Source organism: Phoxinus phoxinus (assembly GCF_949152265.1).
Source record: "Phoxinus phoxinus genome assembly, chromosome: 15".
Taxonomy (NCBI): Eukaryota; Metazoa; Chordata; class Actinopteri; order Cypriniformes; family Leuciscidae; genus Phoxinus; species Phoxinus phoxinus.
The window spans coordinates 1,194,788-1,218,147 of NC_136890.1; the positions used below are offsets into that span (position 1 = coordinate 1,194,788).

Consider the following 23,360-nt stretch of genomic DNA (forward strand, 5'->3'; position numbering starts at 1 on the left):
AGAAATATATAAGGTGCCATTAATATTTACAGTATTTCTTTTATTTACACAGTGAAATGCAACAGAATGTGAAAAACTTTTTAAATACTACACAGATATTACACAATGCTCTGTAATTCCTTATAAGTTTACCTTAGATCAGGCATAGTTAAAACTATAGATATGCGCTCTGCTCCCTTCTGCTGCTTTCATTATTACATTAGAGTTTTTTTTAATACTTCATCATTTTACTAAAGTATTATTTCAAATTTGCGCATGCATTTTGAAGACGCGTCACGTCAAAACACGTGATGTCACCACCTAACGCAAATACGACGCATGCGCTGTCAGCGCGATATGGCACATGCGTTTTCAACCGCATTTCCTGTTTACCTTGGCGTCGACGTCATATATATGCCACTAACCAATGAGAAGCGTTACGGGCGTGCAGCCCCGCCCCAGGTGCGGCCCCGCCTCGATTGACGTCATTAAACCAATGACAAGCGTTGTGCCCCGCCCCAGGTGCAGCCCCACCCCGATCTGCAGGCTGCAGCCAGGTGTACTTGCACCAACTTGATCAGACGCTCCGCCCTCTTACAACACTAACCAGGAAGAGACTGACTTGTTATTTCTCTTTTCTGCCGTACTGACTTTGACTCGACAAAAGCAATAAAGAATCAGCGATCAGTGGAGTACGAAGAGGAAAACTTTACAGAACAATTTGAGAAGTTTGTTTCTGATCTTTGTGATTCTCATGGTGATTCATTTTTAAAACCGTCGTTCATAAATTGAAAGTAAAGTTTAGATTGCTGGAAACAGAGATAATGGCTTCAGCAGCTGAAGATGGTTATATTTGTCCCGTGTGCTGTGACATCTTCAAGGCTCCTGTTCTTTTATCCTGTAGTCACAGTTTCTGTAAAGAGTGTCTTCATCAGTTCTGGAGAACCAAGGAATCTCAGGAGTGTCCTGTCTGCAGGAGAAGATCCTCAAAATCTGATCCTCCAGTTAATCTTGCATTAAAAAACTTGTGTGAGTCGTTCCTGAAGGAGAGAAATGAGAGGCGTTCATCAGGGTCTGAGGAGATCTGCAGTTTACACAGTGAGAAACTCAAGCTCTTCTGTCTGGAGGACAAACAGCCTGTGTGTATCGTGTGCAGAGATTCAAAACAACATGACAATCATAAATTCAGACCCATCAGTGAAGTGATCTCATCATATAAGGTAAGACACATGTTTCTTGATTCACATGTAAAGAACCATAACGAGTCATAAACACAGATCGTTACGGTTACTAATTCAATTCAGATCAAATTTATTTGTATAGCGCTTTTCACAATACATATTGTTTCAAAGCAGCTTTACAGAAAATGCATTTCAGAAAATGTACATAGAAAAATAGTTAATTAATCATGTATAAATTTAGGGCATAACATATCGCCGGCGTCGGGTCATCTCTTCACAGGCGTCGAGTCGTCTCTTCACAGGCGTCGAGTCGTCTCTTCACAGGCGTCGGGTCATCTCATCACAGGCGTCGAGTCGTTTCTTCACAGGCGTCGAGTCGTCTCTTCACAGGCATCGAGTCGTTTCTTCACAGGCGTCGAGTCGTCTCTTCACAGGCGTCGAGGCGTCTCTTCACAGGCGTCGAGGCGTCTCTTCACAGGCGTCGAGTCGTTTCTTCACAGGCGTCGGGTCATCTCATCACAGGCGTCGAGTCGTTTCTTCACAGGCGTCGAGTCGTTTCTTCACAGGCGTCGAGTCGTCTCTTCACAGGCGTCGAGTCATCTCATCACAGGCGTCGAGTCGTTTCTTCACAGGCGTCGAGTCGTTTCTTCACAGGCGTCGGGTCGTCTCTTCACAGGCGTCGAGTCGTCTCTTCACAGGCGTCGAGTCGTTTCTTCACAGGCGTCGAGTCGTCTCTTCACAGGCGTTGGGTCGTCTCTTCACAGGCGTCGGGTCGTCTCTTCACAGGCGTCGAGTCGTCTCTTCACAGGCGTCGAGTCGTCTCTTCACAGGCGTCGAGTCGTCTCTTCACAGGCGTGGAGTCTCTTCACAGGCGTCGAGTCGTCTCTTCACAGGCGTGGAGTCTCTTCACAGGCGTCGAGTCGTCTCTTCACAGGCGTCGAGGCGTCTCTTCACAGGCGTCGAGTCGTCTCCTCACAGGCGTCGAGTCGTTTCTTCACAGGCGTCGAGTCGTTTCTTCACAGGCGTCGAGGCGTCTCTTCACAGGCGTCGAGGCGTTTCTTCACGGGAGTCGTCTCTTCACGGGCGTCGAGTCGTCTCTTCACAGGCGTCGGGTCGTCACAGGCGTCGAGTCGTTTCTTCACAGGCGTCGAGTCGTCTCTTCACGGGCGTCGAGTCGTCTCTTCACAGGCGTCGAGTCGTCTCTTCACAGGAGTCGGGTCGTCTCTTCACAGGCGTCGACTCGTCTCTTCACAGACGTCGAGTCGTTTCTTCACAGGCGTCGGGTCGTCTCTTCACAGGCGTCGAGTCGTCTCTTCACAGGCGTCGAGGCGTTTCTTCACGGGAGTCGTCTCTTCACGGGCGTCGAGTCGTCTCTTCACAGGCGTCGGGTCGTCACAGGCGTCGAGTCGTTTCTTCACAGGCGTCGAGTCGTCTCTTCACGGGCGTCGAGTCGTCTCTTCACAGGCGTCGGGTCGTCACAGGCGTCGAGTCGTCTCTTCACAGGCGTCGAGTCGTCTCTTCACGGGCGTCGAGTCGTCTCTTCACAGGCGTCGAGTCGTCTCTTCACAGGAGTCGGGTCGTCTCTTCACAGGCGTCGACTCGTCTCTTCACAGGCGTCGGGTCGTCTCTTCACAGGCGTCGAGTCGTTTCTTCACAGGCGTCGGGTCGTCTCTTCACAGGCGTCGAGTCGTCTCTTCACAGGCGTCGGGTCGTCACAGGCGTCGAGGCGTTTCTTCACGGGAGTCGTCTCTTCACGGGCGTCGAGTCGTCTCTTCACAGGCGTCGGGTCGTCACAGGCGTCGAGTCGTTTCTTCACAGGCGTCGAGTCATCTCTTCACGGGCGTCGAGTCGTCTCTTCACAGGCGTCGAGTCGTCTCTTCACAGGAGTCGGGTCGTCTCTTCACAGGCGTCGACTCGTCTCTTCACAGGCGTCGGGTCGTCTCTTCACAGGCGTCGAGTCGTTTCTTCACAGGCGTCGGGTCGTCTCTTCACAGGCGTCGAGTCGTCTCTTCACAGGCGTCGGGTCGTCTCTTCACAGGCGTCGAGTCGTCTCTTCACAGGCGTTGGGTCGTCTCTTCACAGGCGTCGGGTCGTCTCTTCACAGGCGTCGAGTCGTCTCTTCACAGGCGTGGAGTCTCTTCACAGGCGTCGAGTCGTCTCTTCACAGGCGTCGAGTCGTCTCTTCACAGGAGTCGAGTCGTCTCTTCACAGGAGTCGGGTCGTCTCTTCACAGGAGTCGGGTCGTCTCTTCACAGGCGTCGACTCGTCTCTTCACAGGCGTCGGGTCGTCTCTTCACGGGCGTCGAGTCGTCTCTTCACGGGCGTCGAGTCGTCTCTTCACGGGCGTCGAGTCGTCTCTTCACAGGCGTCGAGTCGTCTCCTCACAGGCGTCGGGTCGTCTCTTCACAGGAGTCGAGTCGTCTCTTCACAGGCGTCAGGTCGTCTCTTCACAGGCGTCGAGTCGTCTCTTCACGGGCGTCGAGTCGTCTCTTCACGGGCGTCGGGTCGTCTCTTCACGGGCGTCGAGTCGTCTCTTCACGGGCGTCGAGTCGTCTCTTCACGGGCGTCGAGTCGTCTCTTCACGGGCGTCGAGTCGTCTCTTCACGGGCGTCGAGTCGTCTCTTCACGGGCGTCGAGTCGTCTCTTCACGGGCGTCGAGTCGTCTCTTCACGGGCGTCGAGTCGTCTCTTCACGGGCGTCGAGTCGTCTCTTCACGGGCGTCGAGTCGTCTCTTCACGGGCGTCGAGTCGTCTCTTCACAGGCGTCGGGTCTTCTCTTCACAGGCGTCGGGTCTTCTCTTCACAGGCGTCGGGTCGTCACTTCACAGGCGTCGAGTCGTCTCTTCACAGGCGTCGGGTCTTCTCTTCACAGGCGTCGGGTCGTCACAGGCGTCGAGTCGTCTCTTCACAGGCGCCGAGTCGTCTCTTCACAGGCGTCGAGTCGTCTCTTCACAGGCGTCGGGTCGTCACAGGCGTCTAGTCGTCTCTTCACAGGCGTCGAGTCGTCTCTTTACAGGCGTCGAGTCGTCTCTTCACAGGCGTCGAGTCTCTTCACAGGCGTCGAGTCTCTTCACAGGCGTCGAGTCTCTTCACAGGCGTCGAGTCTCTTCACAGGCGTCGAGTCTCTTCACAGGCGTCGAGTCTCTTCACAGGCGTCGAGTCTCTTCACAGGCGTCGGGTCGTCTCTTCACAGGCGTCGAGTCGTCTCTTCACAGGCGTCGAGTCGTCTCCTCACAGGCGTCGAGTCGTCACAGGCGTCGAGTCGTCTCTTCACAGGCGTCGAGTCGTCTCTTCACAGGCGTCGAGTCGTCACAGGCGTCGAGTCGTCTCTTCACAGGCGTCCGGTCGTCTCTTTACAGGCGTCGAGTCGTCTCTTCACAGGCGTTAAGTCGTCTCTTCACAGGCGTCGACTCGTCTCTTCACAGGCATCGAGTCGTCTCTTCACAGGCGTCGAGTCTCTTCACAGGCGTTGAGTATTCACAGGCATCGAGTCGTCTCTTCACAGGCGTCGAGTCGTCTCTTCACAGGCGTCGGGTCGTCTCTTCACAGGCGTCGGGTCGTCTCTTCACAGGCGTCGACTCGTCTCTTCACAGGCGTCGACTCGTCTCTTCACAGGCGTCGACTCGTCTCTTCACAGGCGTCGAGTCTCTTCACAGGCGTTGAGTATTCACAGGCATCGAGTCGTCTCTTCACAGGCGTCGAGTCGTCTCTTCACAGGCGTCGGGTCGTCTCTTCACAGGCGTCGGGTCGTCTCTTCACAGGCGTCGGGTCGTCTCTTCACAGGCGTTGGCTCGTCTCTTCACAGGCGTCGGGTCGTCACAGGCGTCGAGTCGTCTCTTCACAGGCGTCGAGTCGTCTCTTCACAGGCGTCGAGTCGTCTCTTCACAGGCGTCGGGTCGTCTCTTCACAGGCATCGAGTCGTCTCTTCACAGGCGTCGAGTCGTCTCTTCACAGGCGTCAGGTCGTCACAGGCGTCGGGTAGTCACAGGCGTCGAGTCGTCTCTTCACAGGCGTCGAGTCGTCTCCTCACAGGCGTCGAGTCGTCACAGGCGTCGAGTCGTCTCTTCACAGGCGTCGAGTCGTCTCTTCACAGGCGTCGAGTCGTCTCTTCACAGGCGTCCGGTCGTCTCTTTACAGGCGTCGAGTCGTCTCTTCACAGGCGTTAAGTCGTCTCTTCACAGGCGTTAAGTCGTCTCTTCACAGGCGTCGACTCGTCTCTTCACAGGCATCGAGTCGTCTCTTCACAGGCGTCGAGTCTCTTCACAGGCGTTGAGTATTCACAGGCATCGAGTCGTCTCTTCACAGGCGTCGAGTCATCTCTTCACAGGCGTCGGGTCGTCTCTTCACAGGCGTCGGGTCGTCTCTTCATAGGCGTCGACTCGTCTCTTCACAGGCGTCGACTCGTCTCTTCACAGGCGTCGACTCGTCTCTTCACAGGCGTCGACTCGTCTCTTCACAGGCGTCGACTCGTCTCTTCACAGGCGTCGAGTCTCTTCACAGGCGTCGAGTATTCACAGGCATCGAGTCGTCTCTTCACAGGCGTCGAGTCGTCTCTTCACAGGCGTCGGGTCGTCTCTTCACAGGCGTCGACTCGTCTCTTCACAGGCGTCGACTCGTCTCTTCACAGGCGTCGACTCGTCTCTTCACAGGCGTCGAGTCTCTTCACAGGCGTTGAGTATTCACAGGCATCGAGTCGTCTCTTCACAGGCGTCGAGTCGTCTCTTCACAGGCGTCGGGTCGTCTCTTCACAGGCGTCGGGTCGTCTCTTCACAGGCGTCGGGTCGTCTCTTCACAGGCGTTGGCTCGTCTCTTCACAGGCGTCGGGTCGTCACAGGCGTCGAGTCGTCTCTTCACAGGCGTCGAGTCGTCTCTTCACAGGCGTCGAGTCGTCTCTTCACAGGCGTCGGGTCGTCTCTTCACAGGCATCGAGTCGTCTCTTCACAGGCGTCGAGTCGTCTCTTCACAGGCGTCAGGTCGTCACAGGCGTCGGGTAGTCACAGGCGTCGAGTCGTCTCTTCACAGGCGTCGAGTCGTCTCCTCACAGGCGTCGAGTCGTCTCTTCACAGGCGTCGAGTCGTCTCTTCACAGGCGTCGAGTCGTCTCTTCACAGGCGTCGACTCGTCTCTTCACAGGCGTCGACTCGTCTCTTCACAGGCGTCGACTCGTCTCTTCACAGGCGTCGACTCGTCTCTTCACAGGCGTCGAGTCTCTTCACAGGCGTCGAGTATTCACAGGCATCGAGTCGTCTCTTCACAGGCGTCGAGTCGTCTCTTCACAGGCGTCGGGTCGTCTCTTCACAGGCGTCGGGTCGTCTCTTCACAGGCGTCGGGTCGTCTCTTCACAGGCGTCGGCTCGTCTCTTCACAGGCGTCGGGTCGTCACAGGCGTCGAGTCGTCTCTTCACAGGCGTCGAGTCGTCTCTTCACAGGTGTCGAGTCGTCTTTTCACAGGCGTCGACTCGTCTCTTCACAGGCATCGAGTCGTCTCTTCACAGGCGTCGAGTCGTCTCTTCACAGGCGTCGAGTCGTCTCTTCACAGGCGTCGGGTCGTCTCTTCACAGGCGTCGACTCGTCTCTTCACAGGCGTCGACTCGTCTCTTCACAGGCGTCGACTCGTCTCTTCACAGGCGTCGACTCGTCTCTTCACAGGCGTCGGGTCGTCTCTTCACAGGCGTCGAGTCGTCTCTTCACAGGCGTCGGGTCGTCTCTTCACAGGCGTCGAGTCGTCTCTTCACAGGCGTCGAGTCGTCTCTACACAGGCGTCGGGTCGTCTCTTCACAGGCGTCGAGTCGTCTCTTCACAGGCGTCAGGTCGTCACAGGCGTCGGGTAGTCACAGGCGTCGAGTCGTCTCTTCACAGGCGTCGGGTCGTCTCTTCACAGGCGTCGGGTCGTCTCTTCACAGGCGTCAGGTCGTCACAGGCGTCGGGTAGTCACAGGCGTCGAGTCGTCTCCTCACAGGCGTCGAGTCATCACAGGCGTCGAGTCGTCTCTTCACAGGCGTCGAGTCGTCTCTTCACAGGCGTCGAGTCGTCTCTTCACAGGCGTCGGGTCGTCTCTTCACAGGCGTCGACTCGTCTCTTCACAGGCATCGAGTCGTCTCTTCACAGGCGTCGAGTCGTCTATTCACAGGCGTCGACTCGTCTCTTCACAGGCGTCGACTCGTCTCTTCACAGGCGTCGGGTCGTCTCTTCACAGGCGTCGAGTCGTCTCTTCACAGGCGTCGGGTCGTCTCTTCACAGGCGTCGAGTCGTCTCTTCACAGGCGTCGAGTCGTCTCTACACAGGCGTCGGGTCGTCTCTTCACAGGCGTCGAGTCGTCTCTTCACAGGCGTCAGGTCGTCACAGGCGTCGGGTAGTCACAGGCGTCGAGTCGTCTCTTCACAGGCGTCGGGTCGTCTCTTCACAGGCGTCGGGTCGTCTCTTCACAGGCGTCAGGTCGTCACAGGCGTCGGGTAGTCACAGGCGTCGAGTCGTCTCCTCACAGGCGTCGAGTCATCACAGGCGTCGAGTCGTCTCTTCACAGGCGTCGAGTCGTCTCTTCACAGGCGTCGAGTCGTCTCTTCACAGGCGTCGAGTCGTCACAGGCGTCGAGTCGTCTCTTCACAGGCGTCGGGTCGTCTCTTTACAGGCGTCGAGTCGTCTCTTCACAGGCGTCGAGTCGTCTCTTCACAGGCGTCGAGTCGTCTCTTCACAGGCGTCGGGTCGTCTCTTCACAGGCGTCGGGTCGTCTCTTCACAGGCGTCGGGTCGTCTCTTCACAGGCGTCGACTCGTCTCTTCACAGGCGTCGACTCGTCTCTTCACAGGCGTCGACTCGTCTCTTCACAGGCGTCGACTCGTCTCTTCACAGGCGTCGAGTCGTCTCTTCACAGGCGTCGACTCGTCTCTTCACAGGCGTCGGGTCATCTCTTCACAGGCGTCGGGTCGTCACAGGCGTCGAGTCGTCTCTTCACAGGCGTCGGGTCGTCTCTTCACAGGCGTCGACTCGTCTCTTCACAGGCGTCGACTCGTCTCTTCACAGGCGTCGACTCGTCTCTTCACAGGCGTCGGGTCGTCTCTTCACAGGCGTCGGGTCGTCTCTTCACAGGCGTCGGGTCGTCTCTTCACAGGCGTCGACTCGTCTCTTCACAGGCGTCGACTCGTCTCTTCACAGGCGTCGACTCGTCTCTTCACAGGCGTCGGGTCGTCTCTTCACAGGGGTCGGGTCGTCTCTTCACAGGCGTCGACTCGTCTCTTCACAGGCATCGAGTCGTCTCTTCACAGGCGTCGAGTCGTCTCTTCACAGGCGTCGAGTCGTCTCTTCACAGGCGTCGAGTCGTCTCTTCACAGGCGTCGACTCGTCTCTTCACAGGCGTCGACTCGTCTCTTCACAGGCGTCGACTCGTCTCTTCACAGGCGTCGACTCGTCTCTTCACAGGCGTCGACTCGTCTCTTCACAGGCGTCGACTCGTCTCTTCACAGGCGTCGGGTCGTCTCTTCACAGGCGTCGAGTCGTCTCTTCACAGGCGTCGAGTCGTCTCTTCACAGGCGTCGGGTCGTCTCTTCACAGGCGTCGAGTCGTCTCTTCACAGGCGTCGAGTCGTCTCTACACAGGCGTCGGGTCGTCTCTTCACAGGCGTCGAGTCGTCTCTTCACAGGCGTCAGGTCGTCACAGGCGTCGGGTAGTCACAGGCGTCGAGTCGTCTCTTCACAGGCGTCGGGTCGTCTCTTCACAGGCGTCGGGTCGTCTCTTCACAGGCGTCGGGTCGTCTCTTCACAGGCGTCAGGTCGTCACAGGCGTCGGGTAGTCACAGGCGTCGAGTCGTCTCCTCACAGGCGTCGAGTCATCACAGGCGTCGAGTCGTCTCTTCACAGGCGTCGAGTCGTCTCTTCACAGGCGTCGAGTCGTCACAGGCGTCGAGTCGTCTCTTCACAGGCGTCGGGTCGTCTCTTTACAGGCGTCGAGTCGTCTCTTCACAGGCGTCGAGTCGTCTCTTCACAGGCGTCGAGTCGTCTCTTCACAGGCGTCGGGTCGTCTCTTCACAGGCGTCGGGTCGTCTCTTCACAGGCGTCGGGTCGTCTCTTCACAGGCGTCGGGTCGTCTCTTCACAGGCGTCGACTCGTCTCTTCACAGGCGTCGACTCGTCTCTTCACAGGCGTCGAGTCGTCTCTTCACAGGCGTCGACTCGTCTCTTCACAGGCGTCGGGTCATCTCTTCACAGGCGTCGGGTCGTCTCTTCACAGGCGTCGAGTCGTCTCTTCACAGGGGTCGAGTCGTCTCTTCTATCATCTGGTCGTGATGAAATATATAATTGAGTGTCATCAGCATAACAGTGGAAAATTATTCCATGTTTTCTTATAATATTACCAAGTGGCAGCATATAAATTGAGAATAGCAGAGGGCCTAATACAGATCCTTGCGGCACTCCATAATTTACTGACGTTATCTTTGATTTTTCCCCATTTAAATGGACAAAATGGTAACGGTCTGATAGGTACGATCTAAACCAGCTTAATGCCTGTCCCTGAACACCAGTGTAATTTTGAATTCGATCTAAGAGTATTTTATGATCTATAGTGTCGAACGCAGCACTAACATCGAGTAAAACTACTATTGAGATACAGCCTTGGTCAGAAGCTAAAAGTAAATCATTTGTAATTTTAATGAGTGCCGTTTCTGTGCTATGATGTGGCCTGAATCCTGACTGAAATTTTTCATAGATATCGTTTTCTTGCAAGAAAGAGTACAATTGAGCGGACACAACTTTTTCTAGTATTTTAGACAGAAATGGAAGATTTGAAATGGGTCTGTAATTTGCTAGGTTATTTTGATCTAATTGTGGTTTCTTAATAAGAGGTTTTATAACTGCCAGCTTGAACGTTTTTGGAACGTGACCTAAAGATAGAGACGAGTTAATAATATTGAGAAGAGGCTCTTCCACTACAGGTAACACTTCTTTCAGTAGTTTAGTGGGTATTGGATCTAATAAACATGTTGTTGGTTTAGATGCAGTGATAAGTTTATTTAGCTCTTCCTGTCCTATAGTTGTAAAGCGCTGTAGTTGTTCTTGAGGGGCGATAATTGAGGCTGAATCATAAGACGCTGTCAAAGATTGTACATTTACAATTGTGTTTCTGATGCTTTCTATTTTCTCAGTGAAGAAATTCATGAAATCTACTAATAGCCTGGTTAACGCCAGACCCAATTCTCGTTGAGACTTGGGTCTGGGAACCACATGTACATTTTCTCGTATTTGAGGCGTGGTTTACGAATGCCCGGCGCCGTTTATTGGGTGCTAAGAATGTCTATCAAATGCGCCTGTACGTAGCTCATAGCCAATCGTTTCCATTATACAAGATGACGTATGTAGAGCGACAGAAATTAGACAAGGAAGAAGGCGATGGGTAAGATATTTTTGTGTAAACAAAAGGCTGCATCAAAAGGTAGCTTCACGTCTGCTGCCATGTTGAATCCATAGATATAAACAAACTGCTTAGTTGTGTCGCATAGATGTCGTCATCGTCTTGCTGCTCCCTCCCCGTTCTGTGATTGGTTCCCTAGATGAGGCGAAAATCTGGTCCATGGTATCCAGACTGCCTTTCAGCGTGAATAAAATCGCGTTGCGCAAAGGCAGTATGGGGAAACCCAGGCTATACTTCTAAAATGTAACGGAATATTTTGGTCAGGTGATGTCTGTTTATTTGTTAGTCTAGCCACAGTGTTAAATAAAAACCTTGGATTATTTTGGTTGTTTTCTATTAGTTTGCGGAGATGCTCAGCCCTTGCCGCTTTTAGAGCCTTTTTATAACGTGACATACTGTCTTTCCACGCAATTCTAAAGACCTCTAAATTAGTTTGTTTCCATTTACGCTCTAAGTTACGAGTTTCTCTCTTGATAACATGCGTAGCACTGTTGTACCATGGTGCTTTAGTTTTCTCTCTAACCTTTTTTAATCTAATTGGTGCAACAATTTCTAATGTACTAGAGAGAATGGTGCTCATACTGCTAGTCATTTCCTCTAGTTCATCTGTTAGTTTGGGTTCACTGAGGAGCGGAGATAGATCAGGTAAGCTATTCAAGAATCTATCTACAGTGGTTGGAAGGATTGTTCTGCCTGGTCGATAACGCGGCGCAACATGGCACATTTCAGCCGTACGTAGTATGCAAGTTATCATGTAATGATCAGTGACATCATCACTTTGTGGAATGATATCTATATCAGTTGGATCGGTTCCATATGATATAATTTAATCGAGTGTATGATTAAGACGATGAGTGGGACCACTAACGTTTTGCTTGACCCCAAAGGAGTTTAATAAAGCATTTTGAGTTATTCACAGATTCTGAAAGTGTAGTCTCCAAGCTTTCCAACGATGTGTAACACATGGAAATCTGATAATATTTGGAGAAGTTGTGGCCATTTGAAGGTAGGCACTCAAAAAAATTAAAAGTGGAGAAATCTGCCTCTAAAGATTGAGCAGTTCTCACCTCTCTGCTGCTGGGAGTGACAATAGGGCTCATTTACATATCATTTAGATAAGCCATACCCCCTGTAAAGCTCCCCCTGTAAAGCTGTAAAGCACATGTTGTTTTATTAACATTAAATGGATAGTTCTCCCCAAATGTTTAGTTAATTGTCATCATTTACTCTCTCAAGTTGTTTTAAACCTGAATATGTTTCTTTCTTCTGTTGAAGTTATTTGGAAGAATGTGGGTAACCAAACAGTTGATGTTCCCCAGTGACTTCTATATTTATTTCCTATGGAAGTCAATGAGGACCAGCAACTGTCTGGTTACCCACATTCTTCCAAATATCTTCTTTTGTGTTCAGCACAAGAAATAAATAAATACAGGTTTGGAACAACATTAGAGTGAGTAAAGAATGACAAAATGTTTATTTTTGGGTGAACAATCCCTTTAAGGACAAGCGCTGCATGTTTACTATTAGTGCTACTGTCTCTTTAAGACCTGAAAGCGCGCGTCTAATATGTACGCATAATATGACTCGCAGATTTCTCTCAATTTAGACATAACCAACTTTCTTTATGTAAACCTTGAGTGTATTTGACAGTATTAGCTCAAAAAGACTCGAAAGATAACTTAGTCCAGTATCCAGGCGCTGTTAGACAGGCTTTTAGTGCATGCGCGCGTCGGCTGTTTGTGTGCAGAAAAGCGCATTAGAACAGCGCTTCAGCAGCGAATGACATGTTTAGCCGGCAAGGCTTTAAAGCACATGCAAATAATGAACTTTTGAGAACTGCAGTGTCCTGTTCCTCTGCGTAAACATTTAATGTGAGTATTTGTCGCGTTGTACACTGGGCTGATGAGACGCAGACTGCTACAAAAGCACGCAGCAGCTTGATTGCAGCAAGGATCACAGCGCAACTTTGAACTATATCGATGCGATATGGTCTAATTCCATATCCCATTTAAAAAATATATCAATATATTTTTTATATCGATATTATATCGCCCAGTCCTACCACGCTGTTCCCTTGGAGGGCAATAACAAAAGAAACAAAAGCTGGCTTATCCAGTATGGAAATACACACAGACAATGACACGCCCCTACTGCGAGCTAGAATCTCACAAAACAAGCCGATTTCAACCTAAAAATGTACGATTTTAAATATACCAATATTGATATCTAAAACATGGAGAGGCTTCTTCGTGATCTCAACTAACAGATTCTGCAAAAAAGCGAAAATCACCAGTTTTGAAAAAAAAACGCTTCTTTCTCATTTTGCTCAAAAGTTGTGCTGCCGACTTGTGTCCTTACTTTCCGTGACGGGTCACATATACAGATGGTACTCAACCAGAATACGACTTTTGTGTATTTGCTGCCTTTGACCGCTAAGAGGCGCTACAATCGCAGACTTTGAAAAGTGTCAGTTTATTCTCTCTATTGCGTAATCTGCCGCCGCGCCGCGGCTCATTGAGAGTGATTGCAATGTGGTACTATCAGATCAATTCAAGTGGAGCATGTAGTTAAACGAATTCATAATCACAAGACTGAAATTAAATGTAATACATTTAATAAATAATGAAAACATTTCAACACAAAACATTGCAATAGAAAAATATTAGGCTACATCAATGAGGCTTTGCAAGAGCAACGTCTTATCTGCGGTCCGATGATAGCACAGTGGACAACGCAACAGCATGAGGTTCACGGAGCTTCAAGCGATGCGAGATCGAATCTCATAGCTGACAGCGTTAAATGTTTTACCATTCTTGATGCTTAGATAGGTAGCCTAACTGTTTCTTAAAGTCAAGCGTTTTGTTTAATTATCAATGGCACATTACAACATAAATTTGCTGCATTCCAGTAGAGCCGCTGCACAGACGACAAACCTGATGAAGGAAGATTATCAGCCGATCGCGTCAGAAAATGAAAATGATGAAGCTATCTTTAATCTGCTAAATTATTGTTTTGTGAATCATTCACGAAATTTAGATGACTGACATTGATACCCGCCATAGCAAAGGAAGACATTTTTAAAAACAGATCCTGGACATTTCAAGGTTTAAATAAAGTGTCGGGGGCAGTTTATTTATTTAAAACAGGGTTGCATCGAGTTAGAGTTTATTTTCTAAGTAAGAAACAGAATCTTATTCTTGCGACATTTTAAATCTGTATTGCCGAAGAAATTGCAGCTAAATAAACAATTAAAACAGTAGGCTAGTCTACAAAACGAAAATAGTTCAAAGCAACATAAATTAAGATCATGCGTTTTTCTTTGCTTCTCTCTCGCGCTGGATCTCTTTTATTTTAGTTTATTTAGTCTCCCTGCACTGCGCGCGCCTGGTCTCTCTCGACCCATCATACAGCTGATAATAGCCTACTGTATGTCGCTGTGTCATCCATACAAATCACGAAAAAAAACTGTAACAAATGATTTAGCCTTTGTTGCTTCAAAGATACAGAATGCCTGGTTGAATTCACCGTAGGCCAGGTAGGACTGGCCATCGGGACATTTCCCGGTGGCCTGACGGTCGTTCTGGCCTGCCGGCTGCCAAAAAAAAAAAAAAAGGTGCAGACGATCAGCCTGGCATGTGATAGGCTGGTGTGCAACTACGAATTAATTGACGGATCTCTCAATCGACGAATCATAATGGCGGAGTGAAAATGACAATCCCACCCAACGTCACGAAGCACTGCCTAATATCTGACTAAATAGTTCAAAAAATGGAGCGTAAACGCAAAGGAGGAGCAGAGAGGGAGCGTTTAAAAAGGAAAAAAGCCCTGGCCACAGACGCAGCAAGCTGCTGCAAAATCTCAGCCATGTTCGCCAGTAAGGGAACAGGTCGGTCAAGATTACATTTACATTATATTTGTAATAATTTAGCAGACGAACGCTTTCATCCAAATAATGTTAATTTCGTCAGACGAGACGAGACTAAAAATGTTCGTCAACAACCTTTTTTTCCATGACTAAGACGAGACGATGACGAGACTGCACCAATGTCCAAAAACGCTGACTAAGACTAAATTAACATGCATTATTGTTGACGAAAAAAGACGAGAATGTTTTGCATAAAATAAAAACTAAGATAAAATCTCTCTTCATTTTCGTCTCCAATCGTCTCTACTTGCCATCATCAGGATATAGAATATTCATCTGTTATGAACAGATTAATGTTAAAAACTAGTTGCATTAAAAAAGTATATTACATTTTTTTCAGGTAATTATGACATTTAACCAATATTTGAGATGTGTGAAACACTATTTGACTGAAATGGTTATCAGAAATAATCTCAGAAATAATTTGTTATTTAAAAAAAAGACTAAAATGTTTTAACTAAAACTTAGAAATATTGAGTTTCTTTTGAATTAAAACTAATTAAAATTTGACTAAAATAACAGACTTTTAGTCGACTAAAACTTGACTAAGATACCTTGAGTTTCTTTTGACTAAAACTAGACTAAAATGACGAGACTTTTAGTTGACTAAAACTAAAACTAACTAAGACATTTGGCACAAGACTAAGACTAAATTAAAAATAGGTGACAAAATTAACACTACATACAAATCACTTAGATAATCACAATAGATAAAATTAAACCAACAAACGAGCAACAATATGTAAGTGGTGCTGTCAAGTCTCGTTTCGTCTACATGTAGCATATTTTTTATATAATAAATAAAAATGTATAAAAAGTAGACAGAATAGTGTTAGTGGGTCAAATTGTTTAAATAATAAATAAATCAAGTAGATGGTATGGAAAAGTCAAGTCAAGTCAAGAATATTTGTATAGCGCTTTTCACAATACAGATTGTATCAAAGCAGCTTCACAGTATTAAATTAAAATAATAATAAAACGTCCATGTTTGGTAATGCTAATCAATAGTAATATTGATTGATTCATTAAATTGAATATCCCCAACTGAGCAAGCCAAAGGCAACAGTGGCAAGGAAACGAAAAAACTCCATCAGGTGACCCAATGGTGACCTAAAACTCCATCAGGTGACCTAATGTTGACCTAAAACTCCATCAGGTGACCCAATGGTGACCTAAAACTCCATCAGGTGACCTAATGTTGACCTAAAACTCCATCAGGTGACCCAATGGTGACCTAAAACTCCATCAGGTGACCCAATGGTGACCTAAAACTCCATCAGGTGACCTAATGTTGACCTAAAACTCCATCAGGTGACCTAATGGTGACCTAAAAGTCCATCAGGTGACCCAATGGTGACCTAAAAGTCCATCAGGTGACCTAATGGAGACCTAAAAGTCCATCAGGTGACCTAATGGAGAAAAAAAAACCTTGGGAGAACCCAGGCTCAGTCGGGGGCCAGTTCTCCTCTGGCGGTTATGAACTAGAGGCCGGATTTAACTGTAAGATTAAAACATTTATATGAATGCCTGGTTAAAGAGATGCGTCTTTAATCTAGTTTTGAACTGGAAGAGCGAGTCTGAGCAACGAACAGTATCAGGAAGGCTATTCCAGAGTTTTGGAGCTAAATGTGAGAATGCTCTCCCTCCTTTGGTGGACTTAGTTATCCTCGGTACGACCAGAAGCCTCGAATTTAGCGATCTTAAAGAGCGCGATGGATTATAGGGCGATAGAAGATCCGTTAAATAGACTGGAGCTAAATGTGAGAATGCTCTCCCTCCTTTAGTGGACTTAGATATCCTAGGTATAACCAAAAGCCTCGAATTTAGCGATCTTAAAAGAGCGCGATGGATTATAGGGAGATAGAAGATCCGTTAAGTCGTTTAGGGCTTTATAAGTCAGTAACAATACCTTATAATTAATACGGAACTTTATAGGTAACCAATGTAGTGATGATAAGATCGGTGTTATATGATCATATTTTCTTGACCTAGTAAGAACTCTAGCGGCTGCATTTTGGACTAACTGTAGCTTGTTTACTGAGGATGCAGGACAACCAGCTAATAAAGCATTACAGTAATCTAGTCTCGAGGTCATGAATGCATGAACTAACTTTTCTGCATCAGAAACTGAGAGCATATTACGTAGCTTAGCAATGTTTCTAAGGTGGAAAAATGCCGTTTTTGTAACATATGAAATATGATTTTTAAAAGACAGGTCGCAGTCTAGTATAACACCCAGGTCTTTTACTGTAGAGGATAAAGTAGCAGGACATCCTACTATGTTAAAGTTGTATTGTGAGAGGTTTTGTGGGCGGTTTTTTGAACCGATGAGTAGTACCTCCGTCTTGTCTGGATTTAATAGAAGAAAATTACGCGTCATCCAATATTTTATATCTTTAACACACTCTGTCAATTTTGATAATTTAGCGTTTTCATCCGGCCGTGATGAAATATATAATTGAGTGTCATCAGCATAACAATGGAAACTAATTCCATGTTTCCTTATAATATTTCCAAGTGGCAGCATATATATTGAGAATAATAGAGGGCCTAGCACAGATCCCTGCGGCACTCCATAGTTTACTGAAGTTATGATCATTTAAATAGACAAAATGGTAGCGGTCAGATAAGTATGATCTAAACCAGCTTAATGCTTGTCCTTGAACGCCAGTGTAATTTTGAAGTCGATCTAAGAGTATTGTGTGATCTATAGTATCGAACGCAGCACTAAGATCAAGTAAAACTAGTATTGAGATACAGCCTTGGTCAGAAGCTAAAAGTAAATCATTTGTAATTTTAACCAGCGCAGTTTCTGTGCTGTGATGAGGCCTGAATCCAGACTGAAACTTTTCATAGATATCGTTTTCTTGCAAGAAAGAGCTCAGTTGAGCGGACACAACTTTTTCTAATATTTTAGACATAAATGGAAGATTTGAAATGGGTCTGTAATTTGCTAGATTATTTGGATCTAATTGTGGTTTCTTAATAAGAGGTTTTATAACTGCCAGTTTAAATGTTTTTGGAACATGACCTAAAGATAGAGACGAGTTAATAATATTGAGAAGAGGCTCTTCCACTACAGGTAACACTTCTTTCAGTAGTTTAGTTGGTATAGGATCTAATAAGCACGTTGTTGTTTTAGATGAAGTGATAAGTTTATTTAACTCTTTTTGTTCTATAGTTGTAAAGCACTCTAATTGTTCTTGCGGGGTGATAATTGAGGCTGATTTATAAGGCGCGATTGAAGATTGATTGTTTACAATTGTGGTTCTGATGTTTTCTATTTTCTCAGTGAAGAAGTTCATGAAATCATTACTGCTAAACTGTAACGGGATATTTTGGTCAGGTGACGTTTGTTTATTTATTAGTCTAGCCACAGTGTTAAATAAAAATCTTAATTATTAATCTTAAAAATTATCTATGGTGGATGGAAGGATTGTTCTGCCTGGTCGGTAACGCGGCGCAGTATGACATAGTACTGTAGTCCGTAATATACAAGTTACCAGGAAGTGGTCACTGACACCATCACTTTGTGGAATGATATCTATATCGGTTGGATCGGTTCCATATGATATAATTAAATCGAGTGTATGATTAAGACGATGAGTTGGTCCGGTGACGTTTTGCTTGACCCCAAAGGAGTTTAGTAAATCTGTGAACGCAGCCCCTAACGCATCATTTGTGTTATCAACGTGTATGTTGAAATCTCCAACAATTATTGCCTTATCGACATTGACTAATAGATCTGAGAGAAAATCTGCAAACTCTTTTAGGAAATCAGCGTAGGGCCCTGGCGGTCTATATACAGTAGCCAAGGCTAGAGATAAAAGGGATTTCTTTCTTACATCTAAGAGCGTAACATTTAATACAAGTACTTCAAACTAATTAAATTTGTCACCTGTTTTCTGAGTAACATTAAGAATATCTCTATAGATTGTTGCAACACCGCCGCCACAACCAATCAGACGGGGCTCATGCTTATAACCGTATCCTGGTGGAGTGGACTCATTTAGACCGAAATAGTCATTTGGTTTAAGCCAGGTTTTAGTAAGGCAAAGTACATCAATGCTATTATCAGTGACCATTTCATTTACAATAACTGCTTTAGGTGTGAGTGATCTAATGTTCAGAAGACCTAGCTTTAGAAATTGTTTTTGTTCACTAATAGCGAGATTTTCTGTTTTAATAACAATTAGATTTTTCCTAGATCCTACAGTAGATTTATTATTTGATCTCACTAAACGAGGAATAGACACAGTTTCTATTAAATGTTCTACACTAGTATTTATATCAATTAATTTGGTGCAGCAGAGACTGTGATTTGGATTTTTGGTAACTAGTCAAACGGTCTTTAACGTCTTGGAGATGTTATCCGACAGAAGATCCGCTCCATTTCTACTTGGGTGTAAGCCATCAGCGCGGAAGAGCCTAGGACGCTCTTGCGCGCGGCAGAAAAGAATACAGTGTTAGTTATTTAGATTTTTCATTTCTAGTCTACAATATGTAGCCTACAATGTTTGTTTATTTATTTATTTTGAAAAGGTGATGAAGGAAGCAACAGTAGCACTAGAGCTGCAAATGCTGCTGTTGAGCTAGAGGTGGTGGACAGTGAGTTTTTAAGGGTTATTTTTTTATTCATTTATATTGCATCTGGTAGTCTACCTGTTACATTAATAGGGTTAGCCTACAAGTTTATCAGTCCAGTAGATTACATGAATAGGGTGGTGGTGACTGCAGCAGCAGAGGTGGCCTGGCAGTGGAGTCAAATTCCCAGCCTGAATTATTGTCCCAGTCTGCCACTGCCGTAGGCTACAATAAAACGAGGTGGATCGAGAATAAAATAGCTCTGTGTCTGCGGCTCACTTGCATTCGTTTAGTTGGCAAGAACGCGTTTCGTCGATAGTTCATGTTTAGATAATGCATATTGTTGACAAACACACTGCTCAAACATGTTAAAATTCTACAAAACTAATTGAAACAAATGGATTGAACACTTCAACTGAAAGTGTGTGTGAAACCTCTTTAAATACAATACATAAAACTACAATATTTATAATTTAAGGGCCTACATTTGGACACATCGAGAGATTTATCTTTACAAGTATTTTGCCTTTGCCTGGTCATCAGGCTCACTCTGCATATGAAAGACAGAACATTAACACCTCCTGACCTGAACCCCCCACAGGCTATCTGAGTCTGAGACCGACTTAAAACAAAGAGAATTCGCAATTCACACTTAATTCTAGACATTAGCATTAGGCTAGTAAAGTGTTGATAATGAAATAATTTAATTATTTAGGCTACATGTAGGCTAGGCTAATATTTCTGTCATATAAGTTTATTACTAAACATTTAATTATTTAAATAATTGAAGAAATAAAACGCTACCTCAGTTTGGGCCAGCTTTTTCCAAGCAAACCTAAATACAAACGCATGTTCATTTGTTCAAACGCATGTTCATTTGTTGTCATGAATACAATGCTCAACTCAATGTTAAATTCCGCAAGGATCTTTGGATCCTTACAACCAGGGTGCGCGATTTATGAATTATTATTATTTTTTCCGAACCACAGTGCTTGCTGCTGCTAAACTAAATAACATTTATAGAATAATTATGAACTTAAATGAAACAATATCGCAACATTTCGACAAATAAATTATCTGATCTGTTCTTACAATTTAATTCAGGGCGATTTAGCCTAGACTACATTTAATTATAGCCTAGAGATTTTCACCCTCGTCCGTTCATCATTGGGAAGCGCTCACATAATAGCTAGTTTGAGTAGATCCTCTGCACCTCTCGGTTTCATACGGAATCAGAGACGACAGATAAACGTGTGGCGTTAGTACATCGAAGCTATTATCTGTGACCATTTCATTTACAATAACCGCCTTAGGTGTAAGCGATCTAATGTTTAGAAGACCTAGCTTTAGAAATAGTTTTTGTTCACCAATATTGAGATTTTCTGGTTTAATCACAATTAGATTTTTCTTAGATCCTACAGTAGATTTATTGTTTGGCCTCACTAAACGAGGAATAGACACAGTTTCTATACAGTGTTCTACACTGGTACTTATATCACTTAATTTGGGACAGCAAAGAATGTGATTTGGACTTTGACTTACTAGTCATATGGTGTGTAACGTCTTGGAGATGTTGTCCGACAGAACAGCCGCTCCGACTCTGCTGGGGTGCAGGCCATCAGCACGGAAGAGCCTAGGTCGCTCCCAAAACAGATTCCAATTATTTACAAAGAGCAGTCTCTGTTCATTACACCATGACATTAACCATTCATTTAGTGCAAATAATCTACTGAACCTCGGTTATTCCTCCTTCGATTGGGCAAAAATCAGCCAATCATTGAGATAATTCAGGAGGCGAACTTCCATCTGTCTCAGGGGGAGGAGGGCCACATCCACACATTTTGTAAAAGTGTGCAGAGCAGGAGACAAGTAGGGCTGTATTATTTTGGTAAGCACCTCTTCGATCGTGAATCTGAAGAACTGTGATGAGGGGCTATCTGGATATGAGAGCATGCGTCCTCCAGATCTACTGATATAGACCAATCAGATCTGTGAGAGGATTTGTTTCAAAGTTAGCATTCGGCCGTCTTACCAGAGCGCGGTTCAGACATCTCAAATCGAGGATGAGCCTGAGGCTTCTTTGGAACGAGGAAGAAGCGTCTGTAAAAGCCTGACTCGCCCTTCGATAGCAGAGCTTGTTCTTCAGCTCGGAGGACGTGAGCGTCGATGTCCGTCATCCCCAGAGTTCGCTCAGTCCTCCGCTTCAGAGGCAGCCAGAGACACGGTGTCATCAAAGTCCTCCTCGGAGCCGCCAAATGTGGAACCATGGCACTCGCTCCAGATGAGGGAAGCAGTGGAGCCCTGCAGGAGCCACACTCGTGGCACGGCATTTTGCAACAAATGTCGCTCAAATTTGCTCTTTTAATAGTGAGATTGTCTCTTGAAGAGTTGCCGGATAGCCCAGGGCAGAAGCGGCGAGTCAGCTCCAGTAATCCACTGCTCGAGGCTTGTTCCTATCTTCTTCTCTTTAGAGACAGCGAGGAGATGATCTTCGCGCTTGAAGGAGAACAATTCTGATGAAAATAGTTTTCAGCGCAACTTAAATATGCAGTCGGCCCGTCCGGTTTGGAGGGCAGAATCGCCATTTGTCTGTACAGGAGCACACATGTGAACCAATCAGGCTTCAGTATTCAGTGTTGATTGATTGATTAGGTCTGCAGTGACCAGGACTGGTTGTGTTTAGTCCAGCTGAACTACATTATAAATGCAGCTTCATAGATTTGAGGAATTAGTACCTGCGGGGGCAAATACATTTTCACGCAGGCCCAGTTGGTTTTGGATCACTTCTTTTTTTTCAATAAATAGCATTGTAATTTACAAACTGTATGTTGTATTTACTCAGGTTGCTTTATTTTTATGGAAGGTTCTAATTTCTGAATCAATTTAGTATGAGATGGGATATCATGGGGAAAATACTTTTTCACAGCATTATATGATCATATCACTGTATTGTCTTCTCTTCACTGTAATTTTATGTATTTTTGTTCAATTCTAGGAGGAACTCAATACAGCACTGGAGTCCTTACAGGAGAAACTTCAAGACAATGAAGAAATGAAAGGAGAGTTTGAGAAAACAGTTCAACACATCAAGGTGAGGAAACAGAAATGAGAGTCATCTTCATGACAGCTGTTGGGTCACTATATACAGTTATGATTTGATATAATGGATTCCAGTTTATTATTTCTGTGAATGACTAGCAGCAATCTGCTTCTGGATCCGTTTTATGTCGGGTATCTGAGTTTATCTTGGATATTAATGATGTGTCGATTGAGATGATTGAAGTGAATGTGATGTGATTTCAGACTCAAGCTGAGCACACAGAGCGTCAGATTAAACAGCAGTTTGAGAAGCTTCATCAGTTTCTCAGAGATGAAGAAGAAGCTGCAGTCACTGCACTGAGGGAGGAAGAGGAGCAGAAGAAGCAGATGATGAAGGAGAAGCTGGAGGAGATGAACACACACATCTCAGCTCTTTCACACACAATCAAACACATGGAGGAGATGATGGAAGCCAATGACCTCTGCTTTCTGAAGGTCTGATCTCAGATCATTGGTTGATTGGTTGATGATTGATTGAGTTCTTGATGATAATGGTGTGTTTGTTCTGCAGGAGTTTCCAGTCTCAATGGAAAGGTGAGTGATCTGCTCCTGTCTCTGGTCTCTCTGGTTCTGACCCAAAGCCACTGCAGTTCTGACTCCTGAATGTTCTTCCAGAGTCCAGAGCTCACAGCCGGATCCACAGATGGCTTCTGGAGCTTTGATTCATGTGCCACGATACTTGGGCAACCTGCCGTTCAGAGTCTGGAAGAAGATGCAGGACATCGTCCACAACAGTGAGTCTGACTGCAGGAGATCTGAGCTGGACATGATGGAGTTACAGGCTCTTCATGACACACACTGATAGATAGATAGATAGATAGATAGATAGATAGATAGATAGATAGATAGATAGATAGATAGATAGATAGATAGATAGATAGATAGATAGATAGATAGATAGATAGATAGATAGATAGATAGATAGATCCGAGTTATGTGTTTGTTAGGAGGTTACAATTAAAAAAAAAATAGTCTCAGAATAATAACTAGAATGTACATTTCCTGAAGAAAATGTGAGTGGTGTTTGCAGTGGCAAAACTCTGAACTAGGCAGATTCCAACACAATTAGCATTTTGCTAACATGATCCTAACACATTTATCATGTTGTTAACATGATTATCATGTTCTTAGCATGATGCTAACATGATTAGCATTTTGCAAACATCCTTTTAACGAAATGCTAACAAGATTAGCA

The 23,360-nt window shown here is 46.0% G+C and overlaps 1 protein-coding gene across 2 annotated transcripts in view; it reads left to right on the plus strand.

Moving 5' to 3' along the window:
• Positions 1-569: 569 nt before the first annotated feature.
• The window catches only part of LOC307011406 (nuclear factor 7, ovary-like), an 81,647-nt gene continuing 58,856 nt past the window's right edge, over positions 570-23,360 (plus strand). Inside the window, exons 1-5 of one of the 2 annotated variants that reach the window (XM_079637026.1) lie at positions 570-1,199; positions 22,062-22,157; positions 22,370-22,600; positions 22,677-22,699; positions 22,781-22,899. In XM_079637026.1, the coding sequence (XP_079493152.1) occupies positions 804-1,199; positions 22,062-22,157; positions 22,370-22,600; positions 22,677-22,699; positions 22,781-22,899 (865 nt within the window). In that variant the 5' untranslated portion in view covers positions 570-803. The remainder of the gene's footprint in view (positions 1,200-22,061; positions 22,158-22,369; positions 22,601-22,676; positions 22,700-22,780; positions 22,900-23,360) is intronic. The other variant, XM_079637027.1, reaches the window with a different exon arrangement.